Source organism: Panthera tigris, chromosome D3 (assembly GCF_018350195.1).
Source record: "Panthera tigris isolate Pti1 chromosome D3, P.tigris_Pti1_mat1.1, whole genome shotgun sequence".
Lineage (NCBI taxonomy): Eukaryota > Metazoa > Chordata > Mammalia > Carnivora > Felidae > Panthera > Panthera tigris.
The window spans coordinates 8403665-8428257 of record NC_056671.1 but is presented as its reverse complement, the minus strand read 5'-3'; the positions used below and the strand labels follow the sequence as shown (position 1 = coordinate 8428257).

Genomic DNA, 24593 nt, shown 5'->3' with positions numbered 1-24593 from the left:
ATGAAGTTGCAACGGTTATAATTAACACAAATTATTGCATTTAAAATAATGGTGAGGGGTACCTGGCTGGCTCAGTCGGTGGAACATGTGGCTGTAGGTCTTCAGGTTGTGAGTTCAAGCCCAATGTTGGGTGTAAAAATTACTTAAAAATAAAATCTTTAAAAAATAAAATAATGGTGAAATCTTACCCCCAATAAGAATTCCTCAAAAGAAGTTCCTATTAAACTATCTTAAATTCTGTGAAAAATTTCCAGATATCCTCAAAATTGCTTGAAAAACAAAAAAGTGATACTTCTTCCTGGTAGGGTAGACCTCAGTCATCCTTGATACTTGCCTTTCTCCGCCACTGCTATACCTCCATCCAGTACCCCAATGAGTCCTTCTGTTTCACTGGATCTCCAATCTCTGTACACTGACTGCACTGCCACCATTTCACCGCTGAGTTACTAAGATAGATTCCTGAGTCGTCCCCTTTTTCTGCTCTTGCTCTCCACACAGCCAGCAGAAGAATCTTTTTTCTTTCTTATTATCATTGATAATAATAATGGAAATTTTAAATAATGTATAGTGGAAAATTTGTATAACGGAAAATTTCAAATATATATCAAAGTAGAGAAATGAGAGTGCTTCTCATTCCACTTTATAGTTTTCCACTCATGGCCAATCTTATTTCATCCATTCCTCCATCACTCCTCCCCCCTATTGTTTTGAAATAAATCCCAGACACCATATCATTTAATCAACTAATTTGGAACTGCCCCGTAGTGAAATTTTGCTTACTGGTTGGTCATAAAGGGAAAAGTTGCTGTCCTAAGAGGGATGTTGCTTGCCACCTTCCTTATACTCTCTTCCGATTATGTTTCCTCTCATTTTTTTTCAGGATGTATTCCACTTCTGTTTGAGAAATGCAGTCACCAGAAAACAGAGTTTCATGTGTCCATTTCATATTTGTTTGTTTGGTTTTTCTGGGTCCATTTCATGTTAAGCCAGTCTTTTCAGGATGCATATATAGACAGACACTCTCCTACTTTTGTACCAAATAAGTTCTTTAAAATGTGTGTGAAAGTTGAACATACAAAAATGTAAATATGTATGTGGGGAGGATGTTTAATGCTCAGCAAGCCTTAAAAATTATAAAATTCCTAATATTTTTATTATAAAATCAATACATAATCATTATAAAAATAAGTTTTAAATAGTTCAGAACAGTATGAAGTTAAAAAGCTAAAGTCTCACCATTTGTTCACTGATCATTTTCAGTCTCTTATTTCCAAAACTACTATTAATACTTCTTATAGGTCCTTCCAGAAAGGTTGATATATGGTCATTTAAAGCCTTAATAATGTATATATATATCTGATCTTTTAGTTCCCTCAGTTCATTTAAATTTAGCAGACAGAAATTGATTTTAATGTTGAACAACTAGCTTTGGGTTTTGTAAGGAGTTGAATAGGAGGTAGTATGATGTTGACTTTGGTGTCTTACTGACTTTCTTAAACACTAGTTTCCTTTTGATAAAGGAGTCTTGTGTACACTCTGAACTCATCAGCAGCTCTATGGACCCATGCAAATCTCAATACCATTGCTATCCAATGGAAGTACAATGTGAGGGGCCCCTGGGTGGCTCAGTCGGTTGAGGGTCTGACTCTTGATTTCAGCTCAGGTCATGATTCCAGGGTTGTGGGATTGGGCTCCACATTAAGTGTGGAGCCTGCTTAAGATTCTTTCTCTCCCTCTGCCCCTCTCCCCTCTGCCCCTCTCCCCTCTGCATACTCTCTCTCACCCTCTCTCTCTCTTGGGGAAAAAAAAAAAGGTGAACCACACATGTCATTTTAAATTTCCTAGTATTCACATTGATAAAACAAATAGAAACATGTGAAATTAATTTTAATCTTTAGCACATTATATCCAAAATATTATTTCAACATGTAATCAATATAAAAATTTAGTGAGATATTTTACCCTTTTCTTATACTAAGTTTTCAAAATCCAATGTGTGTTTTATACTCAGAGGACTTCTTAATTTGGATCAGCACCATTTCAAAGGCTCAGGAGTCACTTGTGGTAGTGGCTGTTGTATTAGTGCTGACCTGTACGGAATAGTGGCTGTCTCTGAGGGAGGAGGAAAGAGGATGGGATATGTTTTTAATTATTTCTTTATTTCATAGTTATTGACCAAAATTTGAAGTTAGAGTTTGCTGTGTTTGATATCCTGAATGATTGCCAGCTCTGGCTCAGTTGTATTATCACTATCATCAGCATTTTTTTAAAAAATCAGTTTTCATTCTTATAAAATAGAACACAGTAATAACATAAATACTTCTATACGAAGACGATAATCCTGCTGAAGTTGAACTCTTGGCTAATAGGCAATGCCACCCTGTGGTAACACACATATTTATTCATCAATTTATGAAAGATTGAATTCTAAGTAGAGAATGTGAATTAGGAGTATTAGTGTATAATACATTATTTTTGAGAGAGAGACAGAGAGAGCACACACGGAAGAGGCAGAGAGAGAGGGGGACAGAGGATTTGAAGCAGGCTCTGCACTGATAGCAAGCACCAAGCCTGATGTGGGGCTCAAACCCACGAACCATGATATCATGACCTGAGCAGAAGTCAAGACGCTTAACCATCTGAGCCACCCAGGTGCCCTTTAGTGTATAATACATTAAATATGAGCACTTTTCATTCTGAATTCCAGGGTAAATACATGTACTAGTATGTAGTAAAATTAACTGTTAGTAGGAGACAGGATAAAAATTCCTGAGAGGTCAGTAAGAACATCCTTTCAATGTAATTTTTTTGTTTTGTTTTTAGGGGTTGCAGATGGTGTAGGAGGATGGAGAGACTATGGAGTTGATCCATCTCAGTTCTCAGGGACTTTAATGCGGACATGTGAACGGTTAGTAAAAGAAGGACGGTTCGTCCCAAGTAATCCCATTGGAATCCTCACCACGAGCTACTGTGAGTTGCTGCAAAATAAAGTACCCTTGCTTGGTAAGTAGCTATGCTGTGTGTTTTCCTCTAAAGAAGCTCAGGAGATGGTCAACAAAACCAAGAAAATCACTTGGCAACCCACCTTTTTTTCTGAGGCTCTTTATTAAGCAGAGTTTGATAGAAAAGCTCTGAGCTTCTCTCACTCTATACGTAAGTACTACTGCTTGGAGGGGATGTAAATAGGTGCGGCCACTTTGGAAAACAATTTGGTATTATGGAATAAAGTTAAATGTAAACAGAGTGTATGACATAGCAGTTCCACTCCTAGGTCTATACCCTAGACCAGAGAAGCTCTTGCATATCCGTGTACCAAGAGATAGGTACAGGAATGCTCATATAACAGCAGAAGACTCAGAACAAATCTAGAAAGTCCATTTACTGTAGAAAAATGCATTTTGAAAAGGAACAACTTAAAGCTGCACGCAATATTCAGGAACATGATGTTGAGGGAAAATAGAACATTGTGGAATATCACCTAACAGTTTAATTCCACATTTCAAATTCAGAAACATAAATAAGTAAAACCATATTGTTCAGGGTTTCCAAAATGTGATAAAAGAAGAAAGAAAAGTAAGTGGTTGTATAGTTCAGGATAGTGGTCCTCTCCAGGGGAGGAAGAAAGGGAATGGGATTGGGTATGTAAAATTAAGTTGATTACCTGTGGGGAGTTCAAGTTGCATTTAGGTACCCTAGACTGCTAGCAGGTAGCTGATTAGTCTGTGAGTTAGCATGACACAAAATAGATCCCCATTAATCTTGTATTAGAAAACTTCCAAATATCTAGTGTGTGTTTATCTGGTGTGCTAATAGAGCATCTTTTGGCCAAAGCTTCTACATTTGTTTGTTAAATGGTTTCCTGGGAACTTACCCAACAACTTACCCAGCCTTCTGAGCAAGCTCTCAGAAGGCTGTTATTAAGTTTCTGCTAATTGCCAGCATCTTTCTGGTTAGTAGAAGTAGCCTCCTTCCCAGTCACCATCCATTTTTAAAATCAGCCTCTGATCAGTGTTAATGGAGATTTCCATGTTGTAAAATTTTGCCTTCAATTTAAATCTTTTATAAGAAGGCGTTCTTTTTATCATGCTGCCATCTTCTGTCTTAGTGCTGTGACTAATCAGCTTGTTTTCCTTCTAACTGAAGAGAAACCTTGTCTTGAGGTTTCAATATACCGCTTTGTCTTAATCCGCTATTTTGGACATGCAATCTGGAGCTTGCCTGGCACAGTGAAACACCCTAGATTCTATTTCTAGCACCTCTGTCAACTTTCCATATGACTTTGGGAAAACTACTTAACCTCTGACCCCCTTGCTTCATTTGTTCAATGGAGAGATCTTTTTCTGTGAAAAGGAACAACTCAAAGCTTCATGCAATACTCAGAAGCATGTTGAGGGAAAGAGGGCATTGCAGAATACTATCTAAAAGTCTAACATCTGACAAAGAGCCTATAGACACAGATTCCAGGTCCCAACTCCTGCTTGTTCCCGTGAGTCCTTTGCCGACACCCCCTATCAATTCACTGCAACTTGGAATGAGCAATTGCAAAGCAACAACTATCCTGATTTTGTTTTTTTTTTTTTTAAAGATCTTTTTTTTTTTTTTTTTTTTTTTTTAACGTTTATTCTTTTTTGAGACAGAGAGACAGAGCACGAACAGGGGAGGGTCAGAGAGAGGGAGACGCAGAATCTGAAACAGGCTCCAGGCTGTGAGCTGTCAGCACAGAGCCTGACGCGGCGCTTGAACTCACGGACCACGAGATCATCACCTGAGCCGAAGTTGGCCGCTTAACCGACTGAGCCACCCAGGCGCCCCAACTATCCTGATTTTGTACTTTGAAAGCTTTAGCTTTGTTTTTTGCTATGTTTCTTTCTTATCCCTCCTTCCTTTCCTGTTTACCCTCATGTAGTTGGAAGGTCTTAAAATAAATGTAAGGACATATTAGAAGTTTTCTTACATTGAATATTATAATCACTTCTTTTCTCCTAAAAGACATATTGAAATAATCCTTCATTACCATGTTTGATACATACACGCTTCTTTCACCTAATCTACACTCCTTTAAGCTGTTTAAACTCAAGCATCTTTTGGCGAAGACAGCCTGCTGAATTTTACTGAGCCTCTGATACAACCGCAAATAATGATAACTTTAGGTAAATCTTTTTTTTTTTTTAATCCAGGAATTGCTAAAAAGCCTATAACACAATTCCAATATAAAGGTCAACTACTCATTTCTTAAGAATTTCTAGCTGCTTTGATATCCAGGTCGGCATCACAGGCTAATTGTCAATATATAATTTCTCAGAAAACTGTAAGTGGAGTTAGGTCTTATAAAACCAACATATCTTAAGAATTTGAGGGGGTGAGTCATAATAAGGTTCTTTCTTTACTGCACAAAAGGCTCCATAGTAGTTTACAAAATTAGGGGCCAGTGATAAAAATTATTTCCATTTTAGCATGAGTGATTTGCTTGGGTCCCTGTGTGGATTGTCAGTGGTCTGAACATCTTGACCCTGTTGTCCTCAGCACTTTTTTTCTTCATTTCCTGCTTGTTCCTCTACAAATACACAAGAATAATGTATTCCAGGATTAGGCTCTCAGGGCCCGAGCCATGTGCACACATCAGTTATTTGAAGAGGCAGAGGAGGAGTATATACTCCCAAATCCAGATGATTCCGTAACACTGGGCTTACCTTCATTTGTGCTGCTTTGCGTGTTAAAGCTCTGTCATTCACAAGGACCGTTTTGACTCCAACTCAGCAGGTGACCATGACGGCCACAGGGGTGGCAAAACAATAGCCTGGGTTTGTCAGTGAGTAATAATGAGTCAACATGAGTCCTTCCTGCCCCAGTTTTTTCAAGGCTGTGCTACTCATCTGTCATTTTTCGTCCTCAGATTAATCCCATCAGCTTTCAGAAGACCTTTTGTGTGGTGATTCTATTAATGAAAAGTGATTGGAGTTTTTGTGCATTGAGTTAGGAAGGAAAGGTAATTGGTGATCTTAACGTAAGCTATGCAGATTATCTGGTGGCACTGCCAGTTCGTTACAGTGCTGTGTTTTTCTCTGATGTTTAGTGGCTAGCGACTAAATAGCTTAGCGTTAAGGTGTCCGATTAGATAACAAGGAAATGGAATTTCTGAACATTATGATGAGATAAATATTTTAATTTAAGTGTTTTTATATTAACTTACACATTTTTATTAAGGAAAAATTAATAAATTACCCATAATCCCACTAAGGAAACTTAATATTTTAGTGATTATGCTCCCTGATTTTTCTTTTGGGTATGTTTGTGCATAGAATAACGGTAATATGAATTGTGCATCTACCGTGTGCTTACAGCAGCCCCATGAGATAGATTCATAGGTACTTCTGTTTCTCATTTTGTTAGGAAGAAACTGAGGCCTAGAGAGAATAAGTGACTTGCCCACAGTCACACAGCTAGAAAATAATGGAGCCCTGGGATTTAACGCAGCTGGTTCCACAGCCTGTTTATTTTTTTTCATTTTGCTTTTAACAGGCATCTTAACAGTTTAGCTTTTGTCTACTATTATCTTTTTAAAATTACATTAAATTTTACTTTTTTTGAATTACAATTTAAGTTTGAGAACACTTTTTATTTAAGGAAACTTAAAAAAAATTTTTTAATGTTTATTTTTGAGAGAGAGCAAGCAAGAGAACCAGTGGGGGAGGGACAGAGAGAGAGGGAGACACAGAAGCCAAAGCAGGCTCCAAGCTCCGAGCTATCAGCACAGAGTCCAGGGCAGGGCTCAAACTCACGGACCGCAAGATCATGACCTGAGCTGAAGTCGGATGCGTAACCGACCGGGCCACCCCAGGCGCCCCTATTTAAGGAAACTTTAATGCCAACTTGTAATCTGCTTGTTTCGCTTAAGTTATCTTTCATTTGCAAATATATTTCTCTTAACAATTTTAGTGACTATCAGATAGCTAACACTTACTATGTGTTGTAAGTGTTTGACATGCTTTAACTAACTTTATCCTCACAAACTACACTAAGAGGTAGGTACTGTTATCCCTGTTTTGTAGATTAGGAAACTGAGGTGCAAAGAGGTTAAGTAAGTTGCCCCGGGTCACCAGGTGAGTAAGCGACAGAGCCAGCATTCAGATGGGGCCAGGCTGACCGCAGAGTCTGTACTGCTAAGTATTCTGTGATAGTGTGCAGCCTCCTGCTGCTACATCCTCCTGGAGGTGCTGTAACTGATTTAACCAGTCTCTTAATGTCAAATGTTGAGGTTGTTTCTAGTTCTTGGACAATGCTTTTGTGCTTACTTTGTTTACATCTCTAGTTGTTTCTTAGGAATTGCTAAATCAAGTGATACACACATTTCCCAATGTTGTATTGCCCTTCAGAAAGGTTGTTTAGTTTTACCCTCCCACCATCATGGAATAAGAATGACCATGTTCCCTGCACTCTTGTCAACACCACGCAGGATTTTTTTTTTCTTTTTTTTTTTTTTTGGACTCTTGTTAAACTAATAGGCAAAATGGCTACTAGTGTGATGATGATTTTTTCATATATTTAAAGACCATTTACATTTTCTTCTTGGTGAACTGTTTTTCTATTTTGCCACTTTTTCTGTAGGTATAAGTTTAAATTTTAGTACTTGAAAGCAGTCGTACTGGTGGTACATCAGCTTTTCAATCTGCAGAAGGTCATGTGAGCTGTGTGCTGCAAAGCTACACAGAAGCTTTTGCTCTCTGCTTGGACATGCTCGCTTCTCTCTGAACATTAATGGTCTCTGTAAGGTCAACAGGTAGATCCCATAGGCTACCTGAGAAAAATTGGTCTTGTCACTTCATAGCAAGTCAGTCTTTGATGAAGGTTCTTCATGACCTCAACAGATGGAAATCTGGTTATTATAGTTATGTGCCCTCTTAAATTTTAGTGAATTTCATGGAGAAGGCTTCCTGCTGATGACTAATGAGAAATGTCAGGAAAACATAACATTCTTATTCTGGCATTTAAGTATTAAAACTTAAAATTTCAACAACATGGTTTTGAGCACTTGGCACAGATTATAGTGCTATTGAAATGAAAAAAGTATGGTTAGATACCAGCCATTTTTATTGTTTTCTGTCTCTGCAAATGAAAGAATTCAGATTCAGGGGCCTGCTTACTATGTGTAATATTTCTCTCCCTATTATGTTGACCCTGATCAGGTTACTGTTGACACTTGTCGGAGATTTGGAGCACGACTAAGATAGGCAAAGGAGGTTCCAGTCGTGGCATATTGCTTTTTGGGGTGATGTGATAAAAATGTGGATGCAAAGATAGGAAGGTAGAAAGAAAAACTAAACGGGGATCATTTTTGTTTCTAGGTAGCAGTACTGCCTGCATTGTGGTGCTGGACAGAACTAGCCACCGCTTACACACAGCAAACCTGGGCGATTCGGGCTTCTTGGTTGTCAGGGGTGGTGAAGTTGTGCACCGATCAGATGAGCAGCAGCATTACTTCAACACTCCATTCCAGCTCTCAATTGCACCACCTGAAGCCGAGGGAGTCGTCCTGAGTGACAGGTAATCTCCCCTCTTGGCCATTACATTAAGAACCAGTAGGACATGGCTCGCCCACATCCTCCTCCCATCCCCCTTTACCTACAGTGGAGATGGGCATTTTCAGTTCTCATATGACATAAGGCACATTGAGAATGTTCTCATCAAAAAGATCTTTTAGTTTGACTTTGAAAGATATTTTGCTGGCTATTACAGCCAAGTTGAATTCTAACGAACACCCAATAATTTGACAAGACTGAAAATATTCTTCAAGCTTACAGAGTATCAGTTTTTCATACCAAGACCAACATGGTATATACGGTTATATTTGTTAAATCGTGCTGGAGAAGTGAATCATTGTCTATGCATGCCACTGCCCGTGTGAGAATTTGCATATGTTGTTAGGGAAGAGTTCAAACAGACATCTGCTTTATTTATCAGAATGACTTCCTGATTCTCAGGGCCTCCTATTATATGCATCAAATAGAACTTTTAAATTGTCAAGACCTTTCAAGACAATAACTACTTTTCTGAATCAACTTTTACAGTTTATCTTTCCTAAGATCAGAGTACAGAATAAAGCTAAGACAGTCTCAGATTCCTCTTCCTTTAACAACCTTATGGGACCTGGCACAAACATATTTGATTGTGCCAGATTATGATTATGATTCATGAATGTTGTAAAATGGGTAATGAACCTTTTGTAAAAATAGAAGTAGTCTTGCAAAGCTCTGTTGTCTCTACTTAATAGTTCTTATTAAGCCAGATTTTGAGTGCAAACTAAGATAGAATGATTATTACTGCCATCTTTTAAACTGGAATGAGTATATTGTATAATTAGGTATTCAGGATTGTCCATCTAGGTCTGTTGCTGACTCCTAGAGAGAGGGAAGCATTTTTTTACTTTCAGATTAAGGTATGCTACCATAATTGGAAGAATATTTCATTATAGTCCCTTCTTCAGTTGGCTCTAACATACATTCATATTAGCCATATTGGAGTGAGGAGAAAGCAGAACCCCAGGGGGTGGTAGATACCAAGCTCAGCTAACAGTTACAGAGAGCAGTGTTTTAATTTTCCCTTATTTGATTCTTGTTATTTTGGCATCTGAGTGCTAGAGCTGCCCTGCCATACCTCACACGCTATCTTTGGGACAGTCTGGTCGGGGCAGCGCTCTGGCCTGCCAGCGAGGTGGAGGTTGCTTCCCCCTGGAGCCCACAGACAGCTTGCTAGCATGTGACTTCAGCTCGTGTTTCAGTGCAGTCAAAAGTTTCCAGCAGCACAGTATGTTCAATCAAAACGGGCAAAACTGCAGCTGGCGGAACACCAAGCTCATGGGTGGGAGTGTTGGGAGAAGAGGACAAACCGTCCAATGGTAGCGAGTCTCGCACAGGCAGGATAGCAAAGGACACTCCTGGGGAAGAAAAACCTCAGCATAAAATAGAGCTTCACTGCCAACCTGGTCATTAATCTAAACTTCTAGAATCTGATTCGTTTCCAAAGTCTGAGCAACTGTGAAGTGTCTTGCATTGTTTCTCTTTATTCCACAGAAGAAATCGACCTGGTTTCCACCAGTTTTACAGTCTTTTTTCCTCCTGCTGAAGGACATTTCTTTTGTTACTCAGTTCCTCATATCTATAAAGTATAATTTTTCCTTAATTTACAGGTTTCCTTTAGTTTCCTTTTGGTTTGCTGTCTTTACAAAATATTTGTGATATAAATGTGTAAGTGATATGTGTAAGCCAAAGCCCATCACAGAACTTTGAAATGTGCTACTTCTTTTCCTCAGTCAGGAGTAGATGAACCAGAAATTTTCTCGGTGCACTTTGTATAAATCCCCAGCAGGCGTGGGTGGGTGGGTTTTTATGTTTTCTCTTCACATATTTTATAACATATCAGTTACACAAACAAGTTGTGGGATTTTTCTGTCAAGCTCAGGGTACTTGGGTCTGGCTTCTCCTTTCTGGATCAGTGTATAAATTTTTTTCTTTGCATTTGTTCCCTAATTACAGGTTAAGGCAGATTATTAGATATTTCACCTTTCCTTCACCTTGGAGGCTTGGATTCAGTGAAGCTGGCCTTTGGAGATGGCTGAGAACCAGCCTTTGGGAGAGGGCCATTGACTCTTTGAGTATATGATCTTTTCTCCCCACCTGAGATTCCCGTCCCCCTCCACTTCTTGTATCTGTTTTCATCAGGTGTTATCACAGAAAAACAAACAAAAAACCACTCCCATCTATCTTTTTTAAAGTTGCATACAAAAAGATGTAGTGAAAAATCTACCTCCTATCCCATCCCCCAGCAATACATTCTCTCTCCTCAGCCACTGTTGTCTGTTCTTTGTGTCCTTCCAGATTTATTCTCTGCATATGGAAGTGTCTGTGCTTATGAATCTACCCCCCCTACACACACACACACACACACACACACACACACACACACACACACACACACACATGCACACGATGTCTGTACATTCCTCTCTTCATTAACAATGTGTTAAACAGTTTTTCCCAATTTGGAGGGTTACTTTGTTTCTTCACTTATTAGATATTTCTTGAAGACCTACTTTGCACCAGGTATACTAATAATTAAATACTTAGGTGATGACAGGGTGCCTGGGTGGCTTAGTTGGTTAAGTGTCTGACTTCAGCTCAGGTCATGATCTTGTGTTTGTGAGTTTGAGCCCCGTGTCAGGCTCTGTGCTGACGGCTCAGAGCCTGGATGGAGCCTGCTTGGGATTCTGTGTCTCCCTCTCTCTCTGCCCCTCCCCCGCTTGCATTCATTCTCTCTCTCTCTCTCTCTCTTTCTCTCAACAATAAATAAACGTTAAAAAAAAAAAAAAAACTTACATGATGAGCACTCTTTAAGCCCTGGAGACACACAGTCCCTACTCTGCCTTACTAGTCCATACTAATACTAATCTAGTAGTAATAATACTAGTGATTACTGGCACTATAGTGAGACATACCATTGTAGGTATTTCATGTGAATTAATTCTTACAGGATTTGCATGCTCTCTTCCATGGTGCTCTCTTGTTACACTATTAAGGCAGCCTCCTGAGAGCCACAGTCAAGCCTGCAGGGAAACTGATGAGTAGAAAATGAATAAGAGAGGATGGAATTTGGCTCTAAAGAATTAGGAAATAAAGACTCATTTCTACTAGGCTTTTAGAGGCATGTTAGTTCTGACTCAGAAGAGAACCCTTCCTCCTTTTAAGCCATATGTGACTAATCATCAAATTCAGTCTTACTTGGTAGTTTCAGTTAAGCTTTTGAAACATTTATATCAGATTTTTCAATTAATTTTTTTCAAGGTTAGGAATTTCAGAACAACTGGGGTTTTTTTTTTTAATGTTTTTTATTCTTTTTTTGAGAGAGCAAGCCAGCGCGAGCGGGGGAGGGGCAGAGAGAGAGGGAGACACAGAATCCAAAGCAGGCTCCAGGCTCTGAGCTGTCAGCACAGAGCCCGACGCGGGGCTCGAACTTGTGAACCGTGAGATCATGACCTGAGCCAAAGTCTGACACTTAACCTACTGAGCCACCAGGCGCCCTGTGACTGTTTTTTTTTTAATTTTTATTTTTTATTCTGTTACTATAAATTAGTTTTTCTTATAGCCTCATTACAATATAACATAGTGCCTGTTGGAAACTTTCACCATATCTCTGAAGGCCTCTTGTAACTTTGCCCCTACCCTGTCCTTGTCACAGCCCGGATGCTGCTGATAGCACGTCTTTTGATGTCCAGTTAGGAGACATTATCCTGACGGCAACAGATGGACTTTTTGACAACATGCCTGATTATATGATCCTTCAGGAGCTAAAAAAGTTAAAGGTAATTAACTCAAAGGTTAGTTCGTGGAAGGAGAGGCCCTCTCTGGGCAGCTAAGTTTTATTGGTACAATTGTATTATCTCTTTTTGTAGGAAAGGACTCTTGTAAATTTAGGAAAGAAATAATAGTTCTGGTCTTTCAAGCAATTGTAAATGGAAATAGTCACAATTGGAGCACTTGAGAAAAAAAGAGGTTTCCCACCTACACCTTTTAGTAGAGTGGTAAAGGTTAAAAAAAAAAAAAAAAAAAAAAGTGGTAAAGGTAGGAAAGTCCAGATGAGACATTTCTTGTATTTTTAATTGTATTTTAATGGTGCTGGTTCCTGGTTGTCTTTTTCTCCTTTTATTTCTTAACAGACTCGGCAGGTGTTGAGGTCAGGAAAGACAAGAAATCACCACACTAGAGCCAGCCAGGCCAAGGGCAACAGGCAGCTAGGGCCTTGATGTCATCTGAGCTGTCCCAGTAACTAAAAGTTCAGACTTGGCCCATATAGAGAGTGGAAGGAAGTGAAAACCAGTTTTTCCATATTTTCCTGGCTTTGTAAAAGTACTAACTCTGGGGAAAATTAGTCTTTTCCTAGGTCCTTACCAGTAAGCAGTTATGACTTAAAGTAAGTTGCTGAACTTTTTTTAAGCAATATTTTCCTCACCTTTAAAATGGGGGGGGGGGGGAGTACCATGGTCTTAGTTAATCCTCACCACAATGCTATTATAATTTATAGACTAAGACCATATATACGAGGTCCTTAGTGTCATGCCCCATCTGTGGGATATAGTAAAGGTCAGGTGCTTATATGGAGCTGGCCCTGTGCTCTGTGTGGTGACAGGGTGGTAAGCAGAAATGACACATTCCTTGCATATGGAACTGACATTGTAGTGGAGAAAGATAATACAAAGAAAGAAATATATAATAAATGTTGGTGGCTTAGAAAGAAACTAAAGCAGGGTGAAGGAACAGAGAATAAAACAAGCTGCTGTTTTAGAAAGATTGGCCGGGGAAGGCCTCTTTGAGGAAGCGACATTGAAGCAGAAGCCTGTTACTTATTTATACTAAAACTATTCCGAGTCTTAGCATGTTAGAGCTAAAGTGGACCTTGTTTCCCATCCCCATTTTACAGATGAGGAGGTTGAAGCAGCAAGGATAAGGGTATGGATCAAGATCACACAGCTAAACAAGAATCTTTCATCATGATATAAAATTCTAAAGGTATTTTCAATAGGACACCTGGCAGCTCTTACTTGGAGAGCAAACTGTGTGGTTGGCCAGGGTCGCATTCCTAAGCAAGGAAACTTTTGAGGTCCTCCCTGAAGTGCTATCAAAATCCACCTTTTCAGTCCTGTCCAGTTTTAGCAAGAATACCTTAAGAATTCCAAATGGGAAAAAAAGCAGAAACGGAAATCCAACCTTCAGGGCCCAAGGCCACCTGAGCAAAGAATGACATCTGACTGACATCTTGTGCAGGCAGCACTGGTGGCCTTGTTCATTTTACTGAAGGTGTAATGTTTTAATGTCTTCTCTAGAGTAAAAACTGAAATGCTGGAAACTGTGGCTAGATAAATGTTACTGTCTCAAAAAGTGGTATTTACAAAAAGCGTATGTACTTGTGTGCAGAAATCCTACGAGGCATTGTGTAAAAATAACTCCCTCATCCTTTCGTCTTAGAATTCAAATTATGAGAGTATACAACAGACGGCAAGAAGCATTGCTGAGCAAGCCCATGAGCTGGCCTATGACCCAAATTATATGTCACCTTTTGCACAGTTTGCATGTGACAATGGATTGAATGTGAGAGGTAAGCATTCCTTAGGAAGGTCATAGGGACCAACTGGGGACATAGTCGGATGGGAGCATTCTGGGCTGTGGGGTGAGGTAAACTAGAGCACTGGGGTGAGACCGGTAAGCTCTCCTCTTCAGTTGGGAGCCCGTGGCTTTGAGCCTGGTCAGCAGGCCCTAGCACTGAAGGACAAGAGCAAGTACCTGTCATCGTGTCTTCCCCACAGAGGATGCCCTCCAGAACTGAACTCCATTGGCTGTAGAGGCAGGCGGAACCTGAAGCCCTTTATTGCCACCACTGCACTGCTTGGACCTGAGCCCAAAAGGCCTCTAAGTCTGCCTAGAGGCCCTGGACATTCCTAACAGCTTAACATTCTGCCCTTCACGGGTCTGACATTTCACTTCTCCCTTCCTCTGGCCTTGTGGGACTCGTTGACAATATTTGCCTGCCAGATTACCACAGCAGGTTTTGAAGAGGAAAGCAATGTTAAACTGCCCTTGCCTCAAGAGTCCTTCTATCTGCTGAACGATATGTAACTTCGGGAGCAGGCCAGCAGCTCAGTCTTAGAGCTGGGGTGACATGTTGTGCTGTCGTATCAGAACTTGTGGAGTTGGTCAGTGTCTTGCTGGTACAATATTGTGACATGTAAAGCATTTCTTAGCCCTCCAGGAAGTATTAAAATAGAAAAAAGCACATGCCATAGCTGTTTGGCAGATTAGAATACAAGACTATTCCTAGTTTCAAAACATTAGATATGTTTGTCCAAATTAGGATTGTGAGTAAAAGCCTGTAACTTTCTCATCAGGCAGAATTTATCCCAACCAGATTTGTCTAGTTTACTGCGATTGCTGTAGACAGAGGATGTGGTAGCCATTTTGATAGAGCTCCTGTGGTAAAGAAGCAGCGAAGGTTTTTTTAAACCTCCGTTAAACTACATGTCATTTTTTTAAAACTATTTCTCTTTATCAGATATTTTCCATATCAAATACTTTTCTACTAGAGCATGTTGACACATCAAACCTGCCTTACTGGCAAACTTTTATCTCCTAGTACCTGCTTAGGCTTACATTTTTAATTGACTTTTCCTTTTAAGATCTCTGAATACATTTTCATTTTCATTTTCATTTTAGGTGGAAAGCCAGATGACATCACCGTCCTTCTTTCAATAGTGGCTGAGTATACAGACTGAGCCGCCTAGGTGTCAACTCCGGCCTTTCCTTTCATCTTCCCAAGTTCTCCCCTGCCACATGTGCTGATCCTGCTGGCGGGACCGTGTTTCTTTGCCACTGATCTCGATGGCCGGTGATGTAAGCCTTTGCCTGTCTTTTTGAGACCCGGTTGAGATCTTTGTGGAGAACCACTACTGTCGTTTGTTCGCTAGCTCATTATCTGCCAGCAGCTTTGAAGAGAATCAAGATTTGAAGATAGGCCTTCACTTCCTACTGTCCTTTCTCCGATGGGATGGAGGTTTTCAAGGCCAAAATGGCTATTGCGTTTCCAAAATGGTTTAGGCATTGAAAATGATGATGTTGGTAACGTGAATTCAGAATTACAGTGTGTAAAAGGGATTTTTAAAGTCTAACACAAATTGTATGTTATGGTACATCTACTAGAAACATACATTATCATCAAAAGAAACGTTACACACGTACTATACAGTCTTTGTTATGATGATTGGGTGTGGCTTTATGTTTTCATTATAAACTCCTCTTTTTCAGGGGCTTATAATTCTGCTCTAAAACACTGCTCTGGATTATGAAGTCTTTATCCCAGGAGCTTTTTTGTTACAAATTGGAAGAAAACTTCAGTTTAGTTCTATGGATGCAAATGTTCTGTGGTTTTTAAAAGATGCCTAATTGTACTCCTGTAAGGAAAGTTTCGGCAGTTTATTGAGTGGTCCAAATCATAGGCTGGTGGCCTGATCTGCAGGAGGGGTGAGGGAGACTCCCTACCAACATTTTTCAATGGAAATATTATTCAATATTGTAAACTCCTCAAAGCCTAGAAATTTAATGTTGTGGATGAAGTTCCTCCCAGCTGTCAGATACGATGCCCCTGTGTGGGAGTCCCGGGGCCACAGGCCTCACAGTGGACAGCTGTAACATTGAATTTTGTTGGCTTTTACAGTCGTGCTACTCCTGGTCTCCCTGTCAGACCTGTCATTAGTAGCCTTGCTCTCTGTAGAGCGTGCACCACATTCGGGGAGTCTGTGTGGAAAGAGCACCTTGGGCGATGGCAACAGCACAAGAGTCCACAGGGAAAACTCCTGGTGATGATCTGACATTTGCATTTGCCCTACACAGAAATTTAGGGGTTTCTGAATCAAGCTTAATGTTTACAGTTTCCGAATAGCCATCTTGCAGTGTATAGTTTCCTTATAAAACTACCCTGCATTCAGTTTTCCCTTTATCTGCAAGCCCAGACTTATTTTTAAGGTTTGTGTACAAGTTGACTGCTGTAAAGATATATATTTTTGGGTCAGTTTTTTTTCCTTCATTAACTTGGTGGTAGAAAATATATATATATATATATATATATATATATATATATATATATATATATATATTTAGAAATTCTTAAATTAAAGCCATGTTTTATATATAAGTCAGGTAACATTGGTGTATAGATGAGAATGCAATTAAACCTGATGAGAATCTACTGGAGGAGAATACAGAAAGTCTCTTTCTCTAAAGGAGATACTTATTCCCTGGTTTATTGCATTAAAACTTATGTTTGAGGTTACCTCAACTTGTTTTAAAAGATTTTGTTTTGTGAATTTGTACTGTATATTTGAGTAACTGTCAAGCTTTTGTTTTATTTAAAATTGTTTAACATGTACCATGTACATGTCATTACTATATTTCAATGCATCATGCTTGTAACAGGCATTTCATTTATAATAAGAATGAGTTATTCATTTGTAAGCCGTTCAGTAATTTATCTACTATTCCTAAATTGGCATAATGTTAGATATCTATTTTGAATCACCTTTAATTACATGTCAGAATGCCTTAACTACCCTAACTTGACAAAACAGAATTCTTTGGTAGAGGAGATAGGGGACTGGGCAGGGGGATGGAGGGGAGACTGTTGAAATAATGAGTAGCCATCGTGCTTTGATAAAACACAGAAGCGTGAGTGGCAAGTGGTGGGGTATTTATTTTGCACAAACTGTTTGCAGTCTCTGTGTATTTAAAAAGTAAAGAAAGTTGCATCCAGAAGGGTTTTGTTGGAAGGAATACATTTATACTTGGACTGACAATTTCAGTTCTTTTGTTTGGGTTTTTAATTATTTCTGGTCAGAGGTATGTAGCCTTATGATCTGGATATATTTTGCATTAATTTTCCAATGCCTACATTTAATTCCTTGTAAGAGCAGTTCTGTTCAAGTCACTGGCTTTCCTCTGCTCTCATTTAACCCTTCAAACACAATCTTTATAAAGCTAGATTGGTGGTGTTTTACACAACACATTTATTTAATCAACTTACTTTTTTTGAGAAATGACTGTTAGAAACCGACATCGTTTGTGTCAGTGATGTTGAAAGTAGCAGGACAAGAATTGAGTTTCACAGTGGAACTGACTTTGGACCTGGCCTGTAGATTAGTGACACAGTATTTTCTCTATTTTCTTTTGCCCTGTCCTTTGTGTGTTGAGCACTTCATTTTGTGACTGGGGGTTGGGGGGAGTGGTCAGTTGAAGTGCTGCTTAACAGGGAACTCTCCTTCCACTCCCAGCGATCAGAGGCTCTGCTGGACCCATACTGGAATTTTCCAGGTCACAGAACCCAAGTCTCTGGGGGGTGTGACTGAGATATACTACTTGGTGGGTCTGATTCTGAACTTGATGTGTGTGTTAGTTGTATTTTAAATCAAGTAGTATAAACACACACACACACACACACACACACACACACACAATTTGCCTCATCCAATGGACTTTTATAACAAAAGAGAATTTGGATTTCTAATTTACAAATGGCAAATTATTTATCCCTCTCTGGATGCACCAAAGACCAGTAAAGTTTATAGCTTTTCCATCTATATTTATAAAGCAATACTGTATTATAAAAATCAATATTTTTATCACATGCTTGAAATTTTTATTTTATTCTGTTTTAAAATGTGCACTCTAAACATATCAGAACCTTATTTCTTCCTGTGAACTTAAGCTGCCTGCGCACAAAAAAATTTACTGAATGGATAATGCAGTAGAATCCATAGGCTCTTCAAAACTGAAAGAAGAAATGGGGGTGGGGGAAACAAGTTATTTGTCCTGAATTACTGTCCTGGCTTGATGTGGTTGATAGGTACTAAATCACAAAAGAATCCATTCCAGGTATGCATGTCTGGGGAGCGGGCTGTGTCTAGATTAGAAACTAGATTTTAGCTTTGCGTGATAGGAGTGTGTCCTCTCCTGTCAGCTGCATTTGTTCTGGATAGAACAGTAGCCTTCAGTACCACCAACCCACCACCTTGAGTAACGAGGCAGGAGTTGTTGGGATTCACTGAGTCGGTTTTGAGCATTTTGGAGATTGTAAACAAGATTGGCTAGAACTGTAAATGTTTGTCCTCTGGAATAAGTTCATGGTTCCTTGTCACCTTATACCAGCTATCTTTGGTAGAAGCTACAGCATCCAATTTCCCTGGAAACTATCACATTTTGCAGTGAAAAAATTTTACAATATGAAAAACAAAGCAAAATCTACTTATAAAATTGAAAATGTGAAGCAGAAAAGGATTTGGATTCTATTTGCTAAAAAAAAATTCTTTGCAAAATTGAACTTCTCAAACTAAACATCAACAGTGTCCATGGCAAAATTTTAACTGTTAGCAGGTAGTTTGTGGCAAAGATGGCTAAATAATGAAGCAAATTTGAATTTGTGTATACTAATGAGCTGCTTTTTTCTGTTGAGACTATCATTGTTTGTCTTACCCAAGAGGCAATGACCTGAATTGGATGTCTGAAATATAACTTATGCAGGAATAGTTCTGTAAATACATTTAAATAAACTGTAAAGATATTTAATAAATATAGTATTTATACTAACCTGCGTTAACTCCTCTTAATTTGAACCTTAACTACGTAAGACGCCAGCCCTTGGCATTTTGTGGATCTCTGTCAAGTCCTCATTTCCAAGGCTCTTAGTCATTCCAGCAGTACTCCTTACTTTGTAGCTATCATTTTCTGTCTTTTACTAGTTTATCCCACTTAGCTCTTTTTCACCAGCTGGTTTACTACATCAGTTTAGCTGCCTCAAAAATTCATCAAAATGGACTGATAATTGAATGTAAAATATAGATGTTTTCCCAACTGAGAAGGCTTTTGCATCTTCCAAAAATGGTATGGAATGAAGCCACAAAAAAATCTGGTGTCATTTAAACTTAGCATTCTGTATGCAAATTATAAAACCCAAATTACATACAATTTAATAGTGTGACTATCTCTTCCAGACTTGTGCTGCATCCAGGCAATTATTGGTGAGGGTGCCTTCACAACGTGCACCCCTCTGCCCATTTCAGCGAGTGAACCAGAAACTTCATCCTCTGCAAGGAGACCTCCGGTTACTCTTGGGGTACACCTGCTCTCTGTAGTCATCCGCCATCGTTAGGAATTTGTGAAATTTCAGTGTTAATCATCAGTGTAAGCATAAGATATGTAAATCTTTAGCCTACAGTGTGAAAGGACTTAAAATTATGTGGGCATTGCCAGTTTCCACAAAAAGCTTGGTGAAAGCCCATTTTCATTCACTGAGGAACATTTTGGGATGAACTTGAGTTTTTATTAGGTTATTGTGGGTAGCTCTGACTCACTGACTAAGCTACAAGAGCCAAATTCATTCTGGTTTTAGTTAGAACTCTGTTCACAGTTCTGAAGTTTACTAATTCACTCTGCCACCTTTGTGTATGAAATCCTCACAAAACGTACAACTGCTTGCCAGTTAAACATTTCCTTGTGATGTGTTGGTTCACAAAGACTCCACAGTAAGATGTTACAGAAGAGTTTGTCAGGTTATAATGGACTCTAAACAGGTTTGGGGGAGGGAGAGGCAGGCGTAAAATTACATAACAATGGTTTTGTGCCAGATTTTTTAGTCTGTTTGTTCAGGTAGGAAGCTGATTCTCAGACGGACAAAGAACAGAGACATTTGTAATCTACCTCATTTTACTCCAAACCTAGGGTCCCTGGCAGTGGAGGCTGCTGATCTATGTCAGATAACAGAAGTAATTTTTTGGCATCAGTTCCATTAGATTCTTTTCTGCATCACACTGCAAAATGTAAAAACCACATATGAAAATCAGAACAATTTAAGGCTACAAAATAAAATTTTACAATACCTAAAAAAACTCCAAAGTGAGGGGGGGTAGCTATTATTTTTATTCCAGACTTTTTTTTGCCAGAGATTGTTTTACTTAAAATCTTAAAGTATAAAAAGCAATGAACAAAAAAAGTCACGCATTACACGAGGAAAGATTGCATAACTTTTAACTGTCTGAAAGCACCCAAACTCAAATGTTTGCAATCAAATACAAAAGCTACCTACTAGTCACAAGACCACAGGCCATATTGACGCATTCCAAAGAGCTGCTGAAGAAAGTCTAAATACCTTTATAAAAACTGGCAAAGAAAATGCTAAAAGCTATAGTGTGAACGTGCACTGAATTAGAGAACTCGAATGGGCTTTTTCCCTGCACGGGAAAACTCTTCTGCCTCCCAAGTAGCATAATGGATTTAAAGTAAGTATGTCCACTTAACAAGCAGCTATTTCTAGATATGGCTGTTATACCAGATGATGATGTTGAGAAAAGCAGAAACCCATCCCCCATTTCGAGGAAGGCCAAGACAATATCTTTATTGACTAAATGTGAAAACGTGTCTGAGGTTGCAAGTGAGCTAGCAAATGGGCTGAGGGCCAATTCAGCCATCATTAAGTGTTAGAATGTGGAAAAACTGCCATCATTCATGTCCTCTTCACTGTCACTTGCTGTTGCCAGACCGTCAAAAGGGTGGTTGAAGCGTTCTTGCTGGTCAGAAGAAACTGCTCCAAAGAACATGCAAGAAAACTGGAGGGAAAGAAGTTACTCCACTGTTCATTCAAGTGAAAGTGCTCCTTAGATGCCCCAGGTACCAGCCCCTTTTCAGAAACCTGGCCAATACGGTCCCCTAACATTAACGGTGATGGTTCATGGAACACCCCAAACCTTCATGACTGGTCCAGCACATCCTAAAACAAAACCTTTCCCTGACTTCAAGGCACAGTTTGGGATAAGTGATGTGCTTCTGACTCTTCTAAGCCATTAAAAAAAAAAATCTTTTTTAAGTTTATTTATTTTGAGAGACAGAGTGGAGGAGGGGCAGAGAGAGAGGGAGTGTAGAGCTCTGTCAGCACAGAGCCCAGTGTGGGGCTCAAATTCACGAACCATGAGACCTGAGCTGAAACCAAGAGTGGGACACTTAACCGACTGAGCCACCTAGGTGCCCCCTGCCTGAGCCATTAAAACTCACACCAAGGCAGTGGGAGACAAAGGGACCTTCTGCGGGCTACTTGACTAATTCATCTTCCCTTTCCCTCCTGCTTCAGCAGAGGCTACCACTCCCAGCTAAGGCCAATCCTTCCCTCCCTGTCTCTGCCTCCCAGGCCTCTCCTCTCTTGAATAGGAATATCACCACTGTAATCAAATGTCACTTATCTCTTTTTTTCTTAATACTTATTTATTTTTGAGAGACAGAGCAAACGGGAGGGGCAGAGAGACGGAGGCAGAGGATCTGAAGCAGGCTCTGCACTGACAGCAGAGAGCCTGATGCCAGGCTCCAACTCTCCAACCGTGAGACCATGACCTGAGTTGAAGTCAGGCACCTAACCTACGGAGCCACCCAAGCGCCCCTCTCATCTTTAAAATATAAAATAGCCTTATCCCATTCCCCACTTCCAACCGTTGCCTGACCTCTGCTGTAGAGTTGTCTGCATTTACTGTCTCCATTTTCTCCTTCTCCTCTTCCTCAATCCTGTCTGAAAAAGCTGCTGACCCCATCACTTCACAAACTGTTCTTGTGGTCACCCCAAATCACCACATCCTTGTCAATGACCATTTGGGGTCTTCATCCCATTTGATACTCACTGACTCTTCTCATACCTTCCCCCTGCCACACTCTCCTGGTTGCCTTTAGAATTTTCAGCTGGCTCGCCCTTTGAATTAGGGTTTCGCAGTCAGCACTACAGACATTTTGGGGCTGAGGGTTTTTCATTGTGGGGACGGTGCTGTGCAGCAGGGGATGTTGAGCGGCACCCACGGCCTCTATCCACTAGATGCCAGTAGCATTCCCCGCCCCCCACCAAATTGCAACATCCAAAAAACCCCTAGACATCGCTCTGTGTCTTCTGGGGAGCATAACCGCCCAGGTTAAGAACCACTGCTTTAGGGGCACCTTGGTGGTTCAGTCAGCTAAACGTCCGACTCTTGGTTTCAGCTCAGGTTATGAGCTCACGGTGCGTGAGATCAAGTCCCACGTTGGGCTCTGTGCTGACAGTGCAGAGCCTGCTTAGGATTCTCTGTCCCTCTCTCTCTGCCCCTACCCCACACTCGCATACTCTCTCTCTCAAAAATAAGTAAACGTTAAAAAAAAAAAAAAAAGACATGGAGCCTGCTTAAGTGTCTCTCCTTCTTCTGCCCCTCCGAGGCTCTCATGCACATGCACACCCTCTCTTCCTCCCTCTCTCTCAAAAAATAAATAAAAATAATTAAAAATAAATAAATAATTTGCCTCAGTAAAACTGCACCCAAAATAATAAGCTACCTAGAAATAAGCCTAACCAAAGAGGTGAAAGATGTGTACTCTGAAAACTGCAAAGCACTACTGAGAGATTGCAGAGGACACAAAAAAATGGAAAGGCATTCCATGCTCATGGATTGGAAGAATAAATATTGTTAAAATGTCTATACTACCCAAAGCAATCTACTCATTTAGTGCAATTCCTACCAAAACACCAACAGCTTTTTTACAAAAATAGAACACACAATCCTAAAGTTTGTATGGAACCACAGAAGACCCTAAATAGCCAAAGCAATCTTGAAAGAAAAGCAAAGCCGGAGGCATCACAATTCCGGACTTCAAGTTAAATTACAAAGCTGTAGTAATCAAAACAGTACGGTACTGGCACAAAACCAGACACATAGATCAATGGAAGAGAATAGAAAATCCAGAAATAAACCCACAATTACATGGCCAATTAATCTTCGATGAAAGAATATCCAATGGGACAAAGAATGTCTCTTCAACAAATGGAGTTGGGAAAACTGGACCACTTACTTACACCATACACAAAAATAAATTCAAAATGGATTAAAGATCTAAACGGGAGACCTGAAATCACAAAAATCCTAGAAGAAAACACAAGCAGTAACTTCTTTGACACAGGCAGTAGCAACTTCTTTATAGACATGTCTCCTGAGGCACGGGAAACAAAAGCAAAAATAAACTATTGGGACTACATCAAAATAAAAAGCTGCTGCACAGTGCAGGAAACGATCGACAAAACTAAAAGGCAACCTACAGAATAGGGAAGTGGTTTGCAAATGACCTATCCAGTACAGGGGTAGTATCCAAAATATGTAAAGAATTTATGAAACTCGAGCACCTGGGTGACTCAGCTGGTTAAGCCTCCGACTCTTGATTTCAGCTCAGGTCATGATCTCATAGTTTGTGAGTTTGAACCCCACAACAGACTCCACGCTTACAGTGCAGAGCCTACTTGGGTTCTGTCTTTTTCCCTCTCTCTGCCTCACACCTGCTTCCGTGCTGTCTCTCTCTCTCAAAATAAATAAATATTTAAGCAGAAAAAACAACACACTTTTAGGAATTTGCCTTGAAGATACACTTTCGACAATATGAAAATACATGTGTAAAAGTTATTCGCTGCAGCTTTGTAACTGCAAAATATAAGGGGGGATTATCTAAATGCCCACATATAAGAGAATGGTTGAATGAATTATGGTACATCACAGGTGAAATACTACACAACTGTTGGGCGGGGGGGAAACATAGAAAGTGACAGGGAGTGATTTGCAGTACATACTAGTAGGTGCAAAAAGCCAAGCGGAAAACGGCATGTATAGTATAATAAAGGAGAAGAAATAAAATATATGCATCTGCTCATTTGTGCAAAACTAACACAAATGATCAATGAAAAACTAATGAGATGTATTCTCTACAAAGGGTACAAAGAAGGGAGTGATGATCCCTTCTTTGTCTCTGCAGAGACGCTTGCATAGTTCTGACTTCTAGTGCTGTTCACGGGTCAGCACTCAAAGACCAAATCAACAAGGATTTGGGGAGAACCAGAATGGAAGACAAGCAAACAAAGGTATCCATATGATGATTAATATAACCATACTGAAATATGAGTGAAGGAAGAAACTACCCTAAGTAACTTTGAAAAATGGTCTTTTGAATATACACTTTATAGCTAAA

General features: G+C 39.7%; 2 protein-coding genes across 10 annotated transcripts in view; one reads left to right on the top strand and one right to left on the bottom strand.

Moving 5' to 3' along the window:
• PPTC7 (protein phosphatase targeting COQ7) overlaps positions 1-16628 on the top strand; it is a 34821-nt gene extending 18193 nt beyond the window's left edge. The window contains exons 2-6 of one of the 2 annotated variants that reach the window (XR_006209860.1): positions 2824-3003; positions 8343-8541; positions 12229-12352; positions 13468-13556; positions 14013-14098. Coding sequence is in view for 1 of the 2 variants with exons in the window: in XM_007079657.3 (XP_007079719.2) it covers positions 2824-3003; positions 8343-8541; positions 12229-12352; positions 14013-14142; positions 15255-15313 (692 nt within the window). In the remaining variant the exon portion in view is untranslated. Of the gene's footprint in view, positions 1-2823; positions 3004-8342; positions 8542-12228; positions 12353-13467; positions 13557-14012; positions 14143-15254 lie in introns of those variants that run through there. The other variant, XM_007079657.3, reaches the window with a different exon arrangement.
• A 1624-nt stretch (positions 16629-18252) lies between these two features.
• RAD9B (RAD9 checkpoint clamp component B) overlaps positions 18253-24593 on the bottom strand; it is a 31883-nt gene continuing 25542 nt past the window's right edge. For 5 of the 8 annotated variants that reach the window (XM_007079599.3, XM_007079600.2, XM_042961938.1 and 2 more), the window contains one exon: positions 20503-21187. In XM_007079599.3, coding sequence (XP_007079661.2) covers positions 21059-21187 — 129 coding nt within the window. In that variant the 3' untranslated portion in view covers positions 20503-21058. Of the gene's footprint in view, positions 20393-20502; positions 21188-24593 lie in introns of those variants that run through there. The other 3 variants (XR_006209828.1, XM_042961934.1, XR_006209829.1) reach the window with 2 other exon arrangements.